Here is an 18456-nt window from a genome sequence, read left to right as displayed (position 1 = left end):
TTCAGATATTGATACTAACCCCCAGGGCCTGGATTTGTTAGAGAACTGGGAGAAAGAGGGCAACATTTATTATGCACCTGGTTTTCTGTAGTATTTCGGAAATTATTTGGGCATCTGTATATCATCTGGTGGGAATTTTCACTCTAGCACCCTACCATTTAACCTTATGAAGTAGATGTTATTTTATATTGTGGAAGAGAAAAAGTCCCAAGGCAATAAGAATGTATCTAAAATTGCATAATTATGATTCTAGTAAATAGATAAGTTGGAAGTCGGTCCCACAGAATATATTCTTTCCCACTGTATGAGTTTATTTCAGAATATATGTATCTCCTCTAATTCTCCTCATAGATTTGTAATAGAGTTAGCCATTATTTTTCTAAGAATTGTGCCCTATAAAAATATTGAAGTATAACTCACCTATGTAAAAGGTACCCACTCTAAGAGAACATCTCCATAAACAGTGACACATTTATAATAACTCAGGGTACCACTAATCCATTTGTAAAATATCTTTTTTTCTGTGATTTTAATTTTATGTGTATGGGTGTTTGGTCTACATGTATGTCTGTATACCACATTGATGCAGAAGCCAGAGGAGGGCATGGGTTCCCTTGGAACTGGAATTATAGATGATTCTAAGTCATCTACATGGGTCCTGGGAGTTGAACCTGGGTCCTCTGGAAGAGTAAATAATGCTCTTAGCCACTGAGCCATTTGTAGAATATTTCTGTCTTTCAGGAAATTCGTGTCCCTTTTCAATCCTTCCAACCAATTGAACTTTTTTTTTTTTTAAATTAAGTTTACTCTTGGTGACTATGTAGCTCTATATAAACAGAATCATTAACTATTCTCTTGTCGTTTCTTGCTGTGGGTGTAATATCCTATATTCCTCTGTTATGTATATATGTAGTTCATCCCTTTCTGTTGGTGAGCAGTCTTCTGTTTCAGGGATGTACTACAACTTGATTATTATTCTGTTGATGAATGATTGAGTTGTTTCCAGTTTGGAACTATTATATATAAGACTGCTTTGAATATTTGTTTATATATTTGTATGAAAAATGCTGGTTATTTTTTTGTGGGAGGCATAAATACTTAACCTTCATTTTTATAGATGAGACTACTGCTATGGAGGTTAATATTTTAAAATGTTTCTCTTTAATATTCATACATGCATATAATGTGTTTTGATTAAACCCACTCTTCATTCTCCCTATTCCAGTTCTTCTCCCATTCCCCCAACCATTTTCCTTCCCAACTACATGTGCTCTCTCTTTAAACATACCCGTGGAGTCCACGTGGTGTTCCCTGTTTGTACCTTCAGCTACTGGAACATGGATAGCCTCTCAGGACCTACATCTCGGAAGAAAACTGGTGTTCCCTTCCTCAGCAGCCACCATTTGCCAGATAGCTCCTCAGACAGGGTGGGACTCCATGAGCCCCTCCCACTTTGAGGCTGGATTTTTGGCTGGCTTGATTTGTGCATTGATATGTGGTCTCAGCGGCTGTGAGTTTGTGTGTGTGTGTGTGTGTGTGCGCGCACGCGCGCGCGCGTGTGCACACATGCATGCAATGTTATGTTCAAGGTCATAGGTTTGATACCCAGCAGTAGAAAATAAAAAAACCCCAAAAAACAAAAAACAAAACCTACAATGCACCTTCATGAAGGTGACTTTGAGCTGTGTTTGAAGAAATGGTGGCTTTAAAAAAGTTTTCATTTACGTTTGTGGGCATGTGTGCTCACACTTGCAGAGATTAGAGGATAAGTTGCCAGAGTTAATTCTCTCCTCTTACCATATGAGTTCTAGGAATCCAGCTCTGGTCTTCAGACCTGGCAACAGAGTGCCAAGGGAATGATGCCACCCACAGTGGCTTGGGTCTCCCCACATCACTTAATTCAGACAATCCTGCAGAGATTTGTCCACAGTCCAATCTAGTGTTGATAGTACCTCCTTGAGATTGTTTTCTTAGTGATTCCAGATTGGGTTAAATTGACAATTAAAACTAACCATCACAGAGTATTTAAGATCTGAACTCTTCTCAGTTTTCAAGTATTACTATTAACCGCAGTGTCTATTTTCTACAATAAGCTTCTAGAACTTTGTGACATTTAATCTGTATCTTCCTAGTTCTCTCTTGAATCTTGTAGTTTCTGGCTATTACCATTCTTCTCTCTGCTTCTGTGTGATCAGTTACTTTGTATTTCACAAATAAGATTCTACACTATTTACTTTGACATACTTGGCTTTTTTTTCTTACCATAATATCCTCCAGATTTATCTGTGCTGTTGAAAATGAACATTTTTTAAAGGTTGAATACTCTACCACACCCCCACACAAACAGCACATTTCCTTTATGTAAGTATTCACTTAGTTTGATTGTCTTAGATTTTGTGATTAATGCTGAAAAGAACATGTAATGCCAATGTATCTTTGATATTATTATTTAATTTCTTTTGGATATTTACTAGAAGTGATGATTGTTGAATCATATAGTATTTTTTTCTTGGTTTTTAAAGACAGGGTTTCTGTGTAGCCTTGGCTGTCCTGAAACTTGCTCAGTAGACCAGACTGGCCTTAAACTCACAGAGATCTGCCTACCTCTGCCTCCTGGGTGCTTGGGATATATTTGTAATTATAATTGTTATATTTTCTTAAATTGGTTTTTATTAACATATGACTTTTGTGTGTGGCAGTTTTTGACCTAAAATCTGTTTTGTCTGGTAAAACACCTCTGCTTTCTTTAGGATGCCATTTGCATAGAATGTTTTTTCAGTCCTTTTCTTATATTCTTGAAAGCTAAAGTTGCTTATAGGCAGTATGTTATTTGATCGTGATTTTCTTTTTAACAATTGACTTAGCTACTCTTATCTTTTGGTTGGGGAATATAATCCATTTATAATTAATGATGATAAATAGAAAAGCCCTTACTACAATAATTATGCTCTGGTTTGTCATTCTTTCACTTTCAGTTTCTCTCTTGCTATTTTCCTTTGTGATTTTATGTTTTTTAAATAATCATAAGATTTTTTGTTTTTATTTTTGTTTTTATTGTGTATCTACTATAGGTTTTTCTTTGTGGTTACCATAGGCTTTCACAAAACATCCTGTAGTTATAGTGTGTTCTAAGTTGCTAAAAATTTAACTTCAATTAGTTTATGTCTGTAATCTCAGTACTCAGTAAGCCTAGGCAGGATGATTATGTATTGAGGCTAGCCTTGGTAAAATAGTAAGACCTTTCAAGAAAGCAAAAACAGCCAGGTTTGGTGTCACATGCCTTTAATCCTAGAAGTTGGGAGGCAGAGGAAATTGAATCTCTGAATTCTAGGTAAGCTTGGCCTATAACAAGTTCCAAGACAGCCATGGTTACATAGAGAGTCCCTATCTCAACCCGTCTCCTCCCCAAAAGAAAAACAAACAACAACAAAACAAAGCAAAAACAAAAACAAAAAAGAAGGAAAGAGAAGAAGATAAAAACCCACCAGGCAAAAACAATAAACAGAAAACAAAATTGCATTAACATTTATGTTAAGGATACCACAGATTACATCTTTCATATATTGTGTCTTTCTTAAGAAATTCTTGGAGTTTGTAGGTTTTTAAATTTAAAAAAATTATTTATTTATTTATTATTATATATACAGTGCTCTGTATGCATGTACACCTGCAGGCCAGAAGAGAGCATCAGATTTATCATAGATTGTTGTGAGCCACCATGTGGTTGCTGGGAATTGAACTCATTACCTCTGGAAGAGCAGACAGTGTTGTTAACCTCTGAGCCATCTCTCCAGGCCTTATTTTGTTTTTTGAGACAAAGTTTGTTGTATTATCAGGATTAGTACTGACCTCCTGGTCTCAATTAGTCTTATTTTATTTCTCAGTCTCCTGAGAATCTGGAATTACATGTACCACTCACTCAACCTCAGCTGTTTTTAATGTTTGTATTTTTAAGTTTCTTATTAGAGTTAGAAGTTATTTTATACCATCACTATGGTGGTTTCATTTTTTTTTTCTTAGAGGCTAATCTAGTGGAGATGAACTTTCACAGCCCTTGCTTCTTTGGGAGGATTACAATTTAAACAGGGCTCATTTGGCAAAGACAGAGAATGGCCCAAGCATAAACCTCTAAGGCTCATGTCTGTTTGGCTGAGATGGAATGAATCCTGGGAAGGAGTGGTAAAGAATGGGAGAAAATTGGGCTGGGACAGGGGACTCTGCGTGAGATCTATAGTGTTGGAGGTTTGTGAGCAAGGACAGTGCACTTAAAAAATGCAGCAGTTTCTCACCTAAATCATGAACCGTGCCATTCACATACTTAAAATTCACCTATCATGTTTGCACAGAGCTCTGTCACTACACCATAGTGGGTTGTGGAACATTGTGGCCACCCTGAAAGATAACCTGTTCTCACCTGAGTTACTCATTTTCTCTCTGTTGCTTTATTGTTTGACTCCATGGATTTAATTATTCAGGACAATTCAGACAAATGAAATCATGTAATATGTGATCTTTTATAATTTCTTTTACAATATATAATATTTTAAAGTTCATCTATGATGAAACATGACAACTTGACTTCCCTTTATGGCCAAATAAGAATTGTATTGTTTGGTTATGTCACATTGTGTTTAATATTTAGCTGATAGGTATGTATGCCATTTTGATTATTGGTTAATAATATTATTGTGAGCATTTGTGTTTAAGTGTGTATGTGTGTGTGTATGTGCGTGTGTGCACATGCATGTGTGCATATGTTTGCACTTATGGTGCTACTTTAAAACTATATTTCTTATAGTGCAGGTACTTGAGTCCAGAGTCTCAAGCATAGCAGGCAGGTGCGCTCCCATCAGGCTATTCCCCAACCTGAAAGTGTATATTAAAGAAACATATTCACTTAGCTGAGGCTTAATGACCTAGGTTCTTGGAATGTTAGGTTTTATCTGCTACTTTTGTTCAAGAACCACGTTTGCTCAGTGGTTCTTATTATAGTGTTAGGCACATGCACACACACACACACACAGAGTCTAGTTTCTCTGCTTTGTGGTTTTTTTTTTTTTTGAGTGAAAATTTGACTACATTAAATAGGTTTCCTGAAAGGTAAGGTCAGGTCTGTGTGGACACTACATAAAAGGTGATTAAAATACTCTGATAAAATTTAAGTTTATAGAAGTTCTTTTTGAAAGATTTATTTTTATTCTATTTTGATGACTTTGCCTTCATGTATATGTGTTGTACCATGAGTGTTCCTGGTGTCAGTGGAAGTCAGAAGAGGGAGTCAGTCCCTGGGTCTGACATGAATGGTTGTAAGCTACCATGTAGGTGCTGGCACCCGAATCTGTGTCCTCTGCAAGAGCAACAAGTTCCGATAGCCATTGAACCATCTCTCCAGCCTCCATTTTATAGAAATTCTTAAGGAGAGTTGTACATTATTTTCTTTATTAAGTTGGGGCTCATTAATGAGTCAAGTGAGTGAACATTATGTGGGTCCCCTAACAACGGGAGTAGGGGCTGCCTCTGATTCTGTTGCCTGCGTTTGGATTGCTTTCTCCTAGCTGGGCTGCCTTGTCAGGCTGCAGTGGGAGAGGATGCAAGGTCTTGCTGCAACGTGAGGTGCCAGGGTGGGTTAGTGCACCTTGGGGTGGGGCTCCTCTTCTCTGAGAAGAAGGCAGAGTGGGGTGGAGGGAGTGCATGTGAGGATGGGAGTTGGAAGAGAGGAGGGAGCGGGCTGGGATCAAGCTGTACAGAGAGTAAGTAAATAAATTGAAAAAATGAAATAGAATAAAACAGGCAAGAGTGTATTTCTCACAATAGGGATGAATGTTCATGGGCTTTTTCTTTTAGTAAAACATTATGAATTGGGTCAAGATAAAAAATGTGTGGCTAGAGAGGGGCTCAGCAGTTAAGAACGCTTGTTTCTCTTACACAGGCCCAGGTTTGGTTCTTACTACCAACAGGGGGCGTATAACCCCTTGTGATCCCAGTTCCAGGAGAATATGAGCCCTGTTCTGGCCTTTACAGGCACATACACTCTGCATGTGTTATATACATGTAGGCAAGCACTTATACACATTAAATAAAAATAAACCCTCAAGCATATAATATATATGTGTATATATTTTGTGTAAAGAGTTGTACTAAGAAGAAGCTTGATGCTTCTGAATTAGACATACTGTGCTAGTCCTGTAATTAGATTGTTTCTTTCCCATTTTGTTTTTATATTTTGGAATATTAAGACACTATTCAGTGTAGAATATTTCAAGCCTGCTATATCCTACACATCCTAACAGACAACAGAATGTGGTTGTATTCATTTTTTTATATTTAATGTAATGGGGAACTTGGAGGGTGGGATTTTACTTTTTAATAATTACATATGACTTTATGATAATGCTATAACTAAGGCTATATATGGGCATATATACACATACATATTTTAATTGCAGGAATTATAACCCATGGGATTATGTGGTAAAAGATCTTGCCACAGAAGAGAATTAAAGAATGATGGTAAGTCAACTATTTTTATTATATTTGCTTGTTTGTTTGTTTGTGTGTACATGTGTCCTAGTGTGTGCTTGAGCGATCAGAGAACACATTACAGGAGTTGACTCTCTCCTTTCACCAGATGGGTCCTGGGGGATCAAATGGATTGTCCGGTTTGGCAGCACGTGCTGTCTTGCTGGCCACTATGATCGAGCTGTTGTAAAAACCAACTTTAAGTTTTTGCTTGCTTGTTATTTGCTTCTCTTTTCCTATTTCCTGCCATCTATTTGTCATCTTTTAACCTCAGTCTTAGGGGCTGTTTCAGGCACTGCTGCTGCCTCAATCTGACACCGTGGGATGTGGAGTAGGAAAACAATTGAGAGCTAACTTCCTGGACTGCCTTAATCCAGGATGGGCACTGGTGCAGAGGCCCTAAAAACAGGAGCAAATGTGTTCTCATCCCTTGTACTTTTACAACTCAGTATTTCCAGGCACTTCTTACCTTACACTACTCAAATGGAGGGCTTAGGAATGCAGTCTTGCTTATGTTCCTCCTTTGGGAGGATTGGAGCTAGGAGCAAGTCTCAGAAGTATGCAGACTGTGGTGCATGTTGTGAGTATTTGATTTTTTTAGAGTGTGTTGGACAAGATTTGACTATAACTTAAAACTAATGTTTATTGCTTTTATTTGAAACATTAAATATTTGAACAAGTCTGTGTAAAATCTCCATGTAACACTAGGTGGCACACTTTAACTTGTAAAACTGTCGTTGCAATCTGAACCTGAGTAAGAGTGCTGTTGAAATAGACACCTGTAAAGTAATGACATATCTGAGACTTATCAGTTGCATCTCAAACCTTGGTGTGCATACTAAAACAATTAAAGCATTATGTTATTGACATGTTTATAAGAATTAAGTTGTTAAAAATAATCAGATTTTGAGTTCTTTGTGAGAGAAGCCCATTTGGCTTGTCACAGAAAACACCTTAATATAAAGAGAAAAATGTTCCAGGCACATGCAAGGCAAATAGTAATTTTTACATGTTAAATATTAGAACAAAGAATAAAAACAGTCTCAAGCTGGTGGCTCTTTCTCTATGTCTTTGTGTACTAAGTTCAAAAGAACTAAGTTGGCAATGCTGATCTTCATAGGAGAAAGGAGCTTTAGCTTTAGCATCACTGCAGTCTTGGGACTGTGAGGTCATCTGCTTGGTTCTTGGAAGCTCATTACTTTATGAGTACTCAAGTTAGAATATGATATAGGAATGGTCAGTTTTATGCCCTTATGTCTAAGCCTGCAATATTTCCTACAGTGGAATAAGGGCATTATCTGAAAGAACCGAAAGTAAAACATCTATTTAAACTTGTTCCTTTGGCCTAGAGGCAGTAGTGGTGCTTTTGTTTAATACTGTGTTTAGGTGATCTAGATGCTAGCGTTAAGTTCAGTCAAACAGAGGATGTGTTACAGTGTGACATCACTGGGAAGGGTGAGAATTAAGTAGAGAAGAGGTTGGGGAATTTTGCAAATCTAGAGAGCATAGTATAACAAATTCCTGTGGAAGTTTTAGTTAGTTAGGCAGATGCCTCTGGGAAGAGTGAAGGGATATAAATGCAGACATAAAGCAGAAGGTAAGAGTTCTGGAGAGAAGGTACGAATTAGTCTCTTATCAGAGTATTCAAGTAGGAGGGATCTTTTCCCCCAGAAGTTTGGATTTTTTTGTAGTAGTGAGTTAACTCATTTGTGTACTGAAACTTTATTTTTGTTACTCATAGATTTAGCAGGCATTTTTATTGCCTTTCCCTCAAATTTTCTCTCTATCAGATTCCTCCCACAAGCATAAAAATAAAGTCTTAAAAAGTCTTTTTTTTTCCTTTAAGGTAGAACTCCCAAGATTTTTTTGATTTAGTGTCTTATGTCCATTCTCTCATTTTCCATTCCTTTTTGACCTTTCTTTTGTTAGGATTTGATTGTTATCCCACCCAATAGACTTGTGGCTGTGGAAGATGTGGTGCTGGCATAGGTGCAGAGCGTCCTGCTGCTTGCCGTAGCTGCTCAATAGACTTGTGGCTGTGGAAGATGTGGTGCTGGCATAGGTGCAGAGCGTCCTGCTGCTTGCCGTAGCTGCTCAATAGACTTGTGGCTGTGGAAGATGTGGTGCTGGCATAGGTGCAGAGCGTCCTGCTGCTTGCCGTAGCTGCTCAATAGACTTGTGGCTGTGGAAGATGTGGTGCTGGCATAGGTGCAGAGCGTCCTGCTGCTTGCCGTAGCTGCTCAATAGACTTGTGGCTGTGGAAGATGTGGTGCTGGCGTAGGTGCAGAGCGTCCTGCTGCTTGCCGTAGCTGCTCAATAGACTTGTGGCTGTGGAAGATGTGGTGCTGGCGTAGGTGCAGAGCGTCCTGCTGCTTGCCGTAGCTGCTCAAGCTTCAGACTTTGCTTTTAAAGTAGTTGAAAGTTTTAATTTTAAGGTCTTTAAACCTGAAAGCAGACTTGGTGTTTGAAGGACACATTCCAAGTTTCAGATTTGTTTTTATGTGTATGATGTGGAGGCCAGAAAGCGACTTTGGGTGTCATTCTCTCTCCCCACATTGTTAGGACGGTGCATGTTTGGGTGTCATCCTCTCTCCCCACATTGTTAGGACGGTGCATGTTTGGGTGCCATCCTCTCTCTCCACATTGTTAGGACGGTGCATGTTTGAGTGCCATCCTCTCTCCCCACATTGTTAGGACGGTGCATGTTTGGGTGCCATCCTCTCTCCCCACATTGTTAGGACGGTGCATGTTTGGGTGCCATCCTCTCTCTCCACATTGTTAGGACGGTGCATGTTTGAGTGCCATCCTCTCTCCCCACATTGTTAGGACGGTGCATGTTTGGGTGCCATCCTCTCTCCCCACATTGTTAGGACGGTGCATGTTTGGGTGCCATCCTCTCTCTCCACATTGTTAGGATGGTGCATGTTTGGGTGCCATCCTCTCCCCACATTGTTAGGACGGTGCACGTTTGGGTGTCATCCTCTCCCCACATTGTTAGGACGGTGCATGTTTGGGTGCCATCCTCTCTCCCCACATTGTTAGGACGGTGCATGTTTGGGTGCCATCCTCTCTCTCCACATTGTTAGGATGGTGCATGTTTGGGTGCCATCCTCTCTCTCCACATTGTTAGGACGGTGCATGTTTGGGTGTCATCCTCTCCCCACATTGTTAGGACGGTGCATGTTTGGGTGCCATCCTCTCTCCCCACATTGTTAGGACGGTGCATGTTTGGGTGCCATCCTCTCTCTCCACATTGTTAGGATGGTGCACGTTTGGGTGTCATCCTCTCCCCACATTGTTAGGACGGTGCATGTTTGGGTGCCATCCTCTCTCCCCACATTGTTAGGACGGTGCATGTTTGGGTGCCATCCTCTCTCTCCACATTGTTAGGATGGTGCATGTTTGGGTGCCATCCTCTCTCTCCACATTGTTAGGACGGTGCATGTTTGGGTGCCATCCTCTCTCCCCACATTGTTAGGACGGTGCATGTTTGGGTGTCATCCTCTCCCCACATTGTTAGGACGGTGCATGTTTGGGTGCCATCCTCTCTCCCCACATTGTTAGGACGGTGCATGTTTGGGTGTCATCCTCTCCCCACATTGTTAGGACGGTGCATGTTTGGGTGCCATCCTCTCTCTCCACATTGTTAGGATGGTGCATGTTTGGGTGCCATCCTCTCTCTCCACATTGTTAGGATGGTGCATGTTTGGGTGCCATCCTCTCTCTCCACATTGTTAGGACGGTGCATGTTTGGGTGCCATCCTCTCTCCCCACATTGTTAGGACGGTGCATGTTTGGGTGTCATCCTCTCCCCACATTGTTAGGACGGTGCATGTTTGGGTGCCATCCTCTCTCCCCACATTGTTAGGACGGTGCATGTTTGGGTGTCATCCTCTCCCCACATTGTTAGGACGGTGCATGTTTGGGTGCCATCCTCTCTCTCCACATTGTTAGGATGGTGCATGTTTGGGTGCCGTCCTCTCTCCACATTGTTAGGACGGTGCATGTTTGGGTGCCGTCCTCTCTCCACATTGTTAGGACGGTGCATGTTTGGGTGCCATCCTCTCTCTCCACCTTGTTAGGATGGTGCATGTTTGGGTGTCATCCTCTCCCCACATTGTTAGGATGGTGCATGTTTGGGTGCCATCCTCTCTCTCCACCTTGTTAGGATGGTGCATGTTTGGGAATAGGCATGCTTGTGCCTGTGGTGCAGTACTTGTGCCTGCGTCTGTGTGTGTGGTGGTTAGAAGTCAGCACTGGGTGTCCTGCCCTTGCTTTCCACCTTGTTTTTTGAAATTAATGTTTCTCATCAAACCTGGAGCTGGCCTGTTGGCCAGGAGCCCTTGGGATCTTCCTGTTCCTGCTTCCAGTGCTGGGCTAGTGTATGTTGGCATGCCTAGCTTTTTACCTGGGTTCTAGTGAACTAAATTGAGGTCCTCATATTTATAGGTTTAGCTGACATGTTTTTTTCTCTTTGATCCATATAACTGACAAATTCTCTACATAGGATTTTTTTCAGGGAGCATACAAATCTGATATGATCTGTCTTTAAAATTTTTGCTATTTTTTCTTGGTATCAGTAAGTGTTTTACATATTAAGCCATCACCCAAGCTTTCTGTTCTTTTAAGTTTATTATGTATTTATTTGTGTGTGTGTGTGTGTGCGCGCGCGCGCGCTCGAGCACACACATTCATGTGATGCTCAGAGGACAACTCTGGAAGTTGGTCTGTCCTTTTGCTATGTGGGTAATGGGAATTATACTCAGGTCCTCAAACTTGTTAGCTACATCTTTACCACTGAGTCATTTGCTTGTCCCACTTCATCTTTTGAGGTGGAGTCTCTCACTGGATCTGGAACTTCCTATTTTGACTAAGCTGGTTGGCCTGTCTCTCTTCCTGTACTGGGATTACAGTTGTCTTCTACCTCACTCAGTTTTTACATGGATCTTGGAGACCTGAACTCATTTTCTCATCCTTGTGCAATGAGTACTTTATCCACTGAGCCATGTCCCAAGCCCCTCAAATTAACATTTAAGTATTTGCTTTCTGAATAAGTATGGAAAATAATGAATTTGTCTAATATATGCTAAATGAGATTTATACTTAATAGTCTCATAAATACTCTCATTTCAATATATGTAGGCTTCCTTCCAGCGCTCCAATAGTCATGACAAAGTGAGAAGAATTGTTGCTGAGGAGGGTCGCACAGCAAGAAACCTGATAGCGTGGAGTGTTCCACTAGAAAGCAAAGATGATGATGGTATGTAACTATAAAAGTTAGCTTTTCACTGGGCGTGGTGGTGCATGCCTTTAATCCCAGCACTCGGGAGACAGAGGCAGGCGGATTGCTGTGAGTTCGAGGCCAGCCTGGACTACAAAGTGAGTCCAGGACAGCCAAGGCTACACAGAGAAACCTGTCTCGGAAAAAAAAAAGTTAGCTTTTCCTTTAATGTAAATTGGGAGGACAGGTGGGTGTGCTTGTGTAAGTCCCAGTGGCTTGGAAAACCAGAGGCAAGAGAATAGTCTTAGGAGCTCAAGGCTAGCCTTGCAGTGTAACAAGGCCCTTCTACCTAAACAAAGCAAAACATGGCAAACTAGATAAGCATTTATTTAGTTTCAGAAAGTAAGTAGATTTAAACTGAATGTTCACAATTAGAATTCTTCAGCAAAATGGTATATTAAATAAATTGATCTTGTACAAAATAGTGTAAAAAGTATTATTGTTTATTTGCTATTTTAAGAAATAACAAAATTATTAAGCTATTACTCTGGTAGTTGAAATAGTGATTTACTAACTTTATAATTTCTTCTATGTTTATTAGTTAGCATTCTAATATAAAGAATAGCTTTTCTGCTGGGTGCTATGGCACACACCTGTAATCCCAGCACTTGGGAAGCAAAGGCAGGTGGATCTCTGTGAGTTCGAGGCCAGCCTGGTCTACAAAGTGATTCCAGGACAGACAGGACTACACAGAGAAGCCCTGTCTTGAAAAACAAACAAACAAACAAACAACCCCCCAAAAAACAAAATCCAAAAAGCAAACAAAAAAATAGCTCTTCCTTCATGTAAAATGTCTATATGTTTGTAAATTTAAATTTGGGTAGATTCATGACTTCTTCTTTTTTTAAAATATATTTTATTAATTTATTCATATTACATCTCAATTGTTATCCAGTCCCTTGTATCCTCCCATTCTTCCCTCCCTCCCATTTTCTCTTTACTCCCCTCCCCTAAGACTGTGACTGAGGGGGACCTCCTCCCCCTGTATATGCTCATAGGGTATCAAGTCTCTTCTCAGTAGTCTGCTATCCTTCCTCTGAGTGCTACCAGGCCTCCCCATCCAGGGGATGTGGTCAAATATAGGGCACCAGAGTTCATGTGAAAGTCAGACCCCACTCTCCACTCAACTGTGAAGATCGTCCTGTCCATTGGCTAGATCTGGGTAGGGCTTCGAAGTTTACTGCACGGACTGTCCTTGGCTGGTGCCATAGTTTGCGCCAGACACCTGGGCCCAGATATGCCCATCTTAATGTTCTTCTTATAGATTCCTAGGACCCTCTGGATCCTTCTATTTCCCCATTCTCCCATGCTTCTCTAACCTAGAGACCCAATAGGATGTCCTCCCTCTGTCCCACTTTCCTGGTGGATGATACTTTCATGGGACATGCCCCTTGGGCTAGTGTCCAGATATAAGTGAGTATACACCATTTGACTCTTTCTGCTTCTGGGTTAACTCACTCATTATGATCATTTCTAGTTCAGTCCATTTGTCCACAAATTTCGGGAGTTCCTTGTTTTTAATAGCTGAGTAGTATTCCATAGTGTAAATGTACCACAATTTCCTTATCCATTCTTCTATTGAGGGACACTTAGGCTGTTTCCATGTTGTGGCTATTATGAATAAGGCTGCTATGAACATGGTTGAGCAAATTTTCTTGTTGTGTGCTGGATCATCTTCTGGGTATATTCCAAGGAGTGGAATAGCTGGGTCTTGAGGAAGCCTTATTCCCAGTTTTCTGAGTTAGCGCCAGATAGATTTCCAAAGTGGCTGTACTAGTTTGCATTCCCACCAGCAATGAAGGAGTGTTCCTCTCTCTCCACATCCTCGCCAGCATGTGCTGTCACTTGAGTTTTAGATTCATGACTTCTTATTTAATGGAGTATAATCTATGACTCTCTCCTGATGTTCAGACTGTCTTACACTTGACTAATGGGAGATTCTTGGTGTTCCTGTTTCCTTTGGACAGCCTTTTCTCTTTCTTTGAGAACAACCTTATGTGATAGGATATTTTAAGCTAAGTAAGAGTGTCCCAGCCTGTGGGTAATATCTAAGTAGTAAATGATTATGTTTAGAGTCTTGGTTTTAAAAAAAATCAAGAGCTGAAGATCTCTCCAACAGAGCCATTGAATAAAGCAGTCTCTGGGACGTGAGAATATCAAATTTAAAAAAACAAAACAAAAAACATTATCGGTAGCTCACCTTCATTGACAAGGAATAAAAATTATACTATCTAGGTTTCTGGATGGAAGTTATGTACTGGAGATGCCTGAGTGCATTACATTGTTTAGTCATATGTTATATATCACCTATAGTTTAGTTATATGTTATCTCTTTTGATTTATGTGTCTATCTCCTTTTTCATACCTTGAAGGAAAACCTAAGTGTCAAACTGGAAAATCAAAGAGGACAATTCAAGGCACTCATAAAACCACTAAACAGGTACAGCATATATGATTTTTTACTAATTTATTTTAATTCATTTCTTGAGTATGTTATCCATTATACAAATTTAAATTTCAGGATTTGAATATTATATATCTTACTTACAAAAAATTTGCTGTAACATTTTTAAATTAAAAAATTTGGGTTCTTTATTTAGTATATTCCTAGTTCTAATTTCTCTCTCTCTCCCTCTCTCTCTCTCTCTCCCCCCCTCTCTCTCACACACACACTCTCTCTCTCTCTCTCTCCCCCCGTCTCTCTCTCGCACACACACACACACACACACACACCTCTCTCTCTCTCTCTCTCTCTCTCTCTCTCTCTCTCTCTTTCTCTGTGTGTGTATGTATCTTATATATATCTATTGTTTTCATAATAAACTTTTGGTGTAGGCTTCATTTTCTTCACTTAACAAAATGAAGTTATGGGCTGGAAGGATGGCCCACTGGCTGTGCAAGAGTGAGGGCCTATATTCAGATCCACATTAAAAGAAAAATCCTGATATGGCTTATGTGCCTGTACCTCCAGGTTTGAGAGGAGATACAGGCAGATCCAGGAGCTCCCTGGCTGGCTAGCTAGTAGCCAGAACATCAGTCTTCTAGTTTACTGAGATGCCTTTTCTTAAAACGAATAAGGCGGAGAGTAGTAGAGAAAGACACCTGTGCTTCACTTTTGGCCTCTACCTGTGGGTGCATAGGAGCAAACATCCACACATATGTGTCAGCCTCCAGCAATGTCAACAAGAAAGTAAAGTCACTGTATGAAGAGAAACAGAAGGTGAGAGAGGCTGTATAGCATTCCAGTCAGTGACAGCCAGCCAGTGTTTCAGTGCGTACTGTTAGCTTTCAGTTTACAGCCTTAGCTTCTCTGCCACCCATTTTGTTCCTTCTTTATGTAATGATACTTTCAGTTTGTAGAAGTCACAATTTAGTAACTCCAAAAGTTTGCAGATAGATACACTGAAGCTGTATAGAATCTAGCCCTATCTCTTATTTTAAAAATGTTCAGGATAATTATAGTTAGTTTTCCCACAGCCTTTTATTTTTCTATTTGTTATTTTAACTTGATATTATTAGATATGTTTATATAAACCAAAAACTCAATATGAAGAAAATGGAGTTTAACATGCTATCATGAGTTCACAAAGATTCCACCTTACACTAGTATCAGTGATAATTTTTTTTAAGATATGAATGAATAATTTTTTAAAAATAAGATGAATGTAGAAAATAACACTTTCTAATTAGAAGTAAGTGGAGTTGGGACACAAACGAATGGTCAAAGCATCTAGAAGATGAGTTGCAATGAAAGAGAGGCTGCATGCCGTTTGTGGTGGGGAACAAAGTCAGGGTCTGTACAGGCCTGTACATTATTAGACTGCTGATTGCTGATGTGTAAACTTAGTGGAGACAGCTTTCAGGAGTAACCCTCTGGTTGAAGACTCAGTCTGTCATACTCCGTAAGGGGAAGAGCTGTAGGCTCCAATAAAGATCCCAGCAGTAGAGCTGTAGTGGGCCAGGTTGATGGCATCTAAAGGTGAATAAAGTAAGAAAATGAAAGACATGAAGCTCAAAATAAGTTTGCCAAATAAAATATCAAACATATGAAGAAAATGCCATAAAATACAGTCAATACTTATAGAAATGAGAATTTATTCCTTAGGTAATGAAAAGTAAAAGATACTGTTCTGAAGAGAACTTTCAAGTAAATGAGTTTAAGTTCCTCAAGGGAAAGACCTATACAGGAAATTTGATAAATTATGGAATAAAGAAGTTAACTATTAATTTCAAACATTTATAGATATGTCCGTGAAATTTTGAAAAACTACAATTAATAAAATAAAATGGTATATTGGTAGGAGACAGTGAAAGAACTGATGAACTGGAGGGTGCTCTGAGGAAGATTTAGACTAAGAGGATTGAGGACATGGGAGATACGAAGCATATGAGGAAAGTCTCAGACAGAGTTTCTGGTACATGTCTTTAGGCTTCCGAAAGGTGAAAATAAGTGATGCACGGGTTTTTCACGTTCTGAGTTCTCGGGCTTTAGAACATAAACTGGAGCTGAGCAGTGTGCATGAAAGTAGATTTATACTTAGATCTATTTCTCAGTCTTCAGAACATCAGGGTAATAGAAAGATGCACACCGACTCTTCCTTTCTCGGGAGCCTTTGCCTGTCATCAGCTAAGGGTCCGGCTTGGGGACTTCCTTCCCCCTCCAGCTGGAATTTTTACTGGAAAACTTACCTCTTCTTTAGGGCAGATATTTATTTGATGAACTCAAGTGTGACATAAACTGAAAAGAATGTCTTACATATTCATGTCAAAATATTGCTTTATAAAGAAATTAATTTTCTTTACCTTTTTAATGGTTCATTTATTTCATCAGAATACTGCAGTAGAGTGTAAAATAGCATCTACAACTGGAGAAAAACATTTTGATAAAAGTCCCACAAAGACAAGGCACCCACGGAAAATTGACCTAAGAGCTCGCTACTGGGCATTTCTTTTTGACAATCTTCGCCGGGCAGTAGATGAAATCTATGTGACTTGTGAGTCCGATCAGAGTGTGGTGGAATGTAAGGTAAGGTGTGCTTTGGAGCTTGTCACTCATCTACGCTCAGGTGCCGTTAAAGCTTTCTGTATTTGACTTGTTAGCTTCACTTTCTTGAGTTTTAGCTGTATAATTTGTATTTCATTACTGGGAAATGAGAATTACTCCTTTAGCCCATACTCTTAAGATTGACATATGCTTGAGGCTCTCTTGATTTTTAGTTTTTTAAAGTCTTTAATTTTTTTGTTTATTTGATGTAATAAATGACCTCTCCTTTTCTATGAAAGATTTAGTGGAAAGCTGTCTTACCTCATAGTCCTAGGGAAGGAACCAAAGGGTATATGTACACATATGCATGCATGCACTCAGGCACATAGAGAGGACTTTCAAAGCCCTAGTTGCATTTTCTTTGACTACTGTTGGCAGTTTTAGCAAGATTTTCATAGTCTTTAATTTCATGTTTCATTTTCTAACTGAGAATTGCTCCCTGTCTGCTGAGATAATCAGTGTCCTCTTAGTTCATTCTGGGTAGAGATGAGAGGTTGGTCGCTAACCGTACACAATCCAGGGTGGGGTTAGGATATCACTGTAAGGTGTGTTTTCTGATTTTTGCATAACCTTGTGTTCGTAACAACATTAAACAGATACATAGCATAGTCTGTTTTAGAAACTTACTAAATAGCCTGGACTTTTAGTAAATACAAGCTATATGCTATGCTAATTTTTATTTAGTAAAATCTTAAGAAAAGCAATGGTACATTTTCGTAGAATTATTAAGGAGATGACTGGATTTCAATTTTTAAAATAACTGACTTTAAAGGTGTCCATGGCTCGTTATTTAGCCTTTGCAATGCATAAATAATAATAATAAAAAAAAAGTCACAGGTTGAGACAGTGTGTTTCCTCTCTAGTTGGAAACAGCCAAAGTAAGTGTTAAACTAGCTTGAAAATATGGTTTATCAGAAGTACATTCTAAAATGAACAGTAGTTGAAATTATTCAAATATGTAATGTGGTGGTTACAATTAATATTGTTATCATCATGTAAAAACTTTTTATGTTTTAAGAAGATGATTTAATTTTTAAAGGTTAAATTCAGTGTGTGTATATGTGCCATGACATGTGTGGAAGTCAGAGGACAACTTGATTCCCTCTTTTTACTGTTTGGGTCTGGGGCTTAATCTCAGGTTGTTAGGGGAGACAAGTATCTTAATATGCTCACTATTCTTGCTGCTCCCCAAAATATTTTTAATTAAAATCCTGGCATTTGAATATAATGAGTCAGCATGTTGTGGTAATAACATAACTGTATTTGGTTTTAGGGTTAGCTTCTTCTACAAAGTGAAGGTGTAAGCCTAAAAGTGAGTGTGTGAGTCTAAAAGTGAGTGTGTGAGTCTAAAAGTGAGTGTGTGAGTCTAAAAGTGAGTGTGTGAGTCTAAAAATGAGTGTGAGTCTAAAATGAGTGTGTGAGTCTAAAAGTGAGTGTGTGAGTCTAAAAGTGAGTGTGTAAGTCTAAAAGTGAATGTGTGAGTCTGAAAGTGAATGTGTGAGTCTAAAAGTTAGTGTGTGAGTCTAAAAGTTAGTGTGTGAGTCTAAAAGTGAGTGTGTGAGTCTAAAAGTGAGTGTGAGTCTAAAAGTGAGCATTAGGAGCCTGCATACTT

The 18456-nt window shown here is 39.4% G+C and overlaps 1 protein-coding gene across 3 annotated transcripts in view; it reads left to right on the top strand.

Moving 5' to 3' along the window:
* Nucleotides 1–18456, top strand: part of SCAPER (S-phase cyclin A associated protein in the ER) — a 324408-nt gene that overhangs the window by 6707 nt on the left and 299245 nt on the right. For all 3 annotated transcript variants that reach the window (XM_084782519.1, XM_084782517.1, XM_084782518.1), the window contains exons 2-5: nucleotides 6447–6510; nucleotides 11662–11779; nucleotides 14173–14240; nucleotides 16632–16826. In XM_084782519.1, the coding sequence (XP_084638645.1) occupies nucleotides 6505–6510; nucleotides 11662–11779; nucleotides 14173–14240; nucleotides 16632–16826 (387 nt within the window). In that variant the 5' untranslated portion in view covers nucleotides 6447–6504. The remainder of the gene's footprint in view (nucleotides 1–6446; nucleotides 6511–11661; nucleotides 11780–14172; nucleotides 14241–16631; nucleotides 16827–18456) is intronic.

Source organism: Acomys minous, assembly GCF_964271855.1.
Source record: "Acomys minous genome assembly, chromosome: 5".
Classification (NCBI taxonomy): domain Eukaryota; kingdom Metazoa; phylum Chordata; class Mammalia; order Rodentia; family Muridae; genus Acomys; species Acomys minous.
This window is presented reverse-complemented; position numbering and strand designations above follow the sequence as displayed.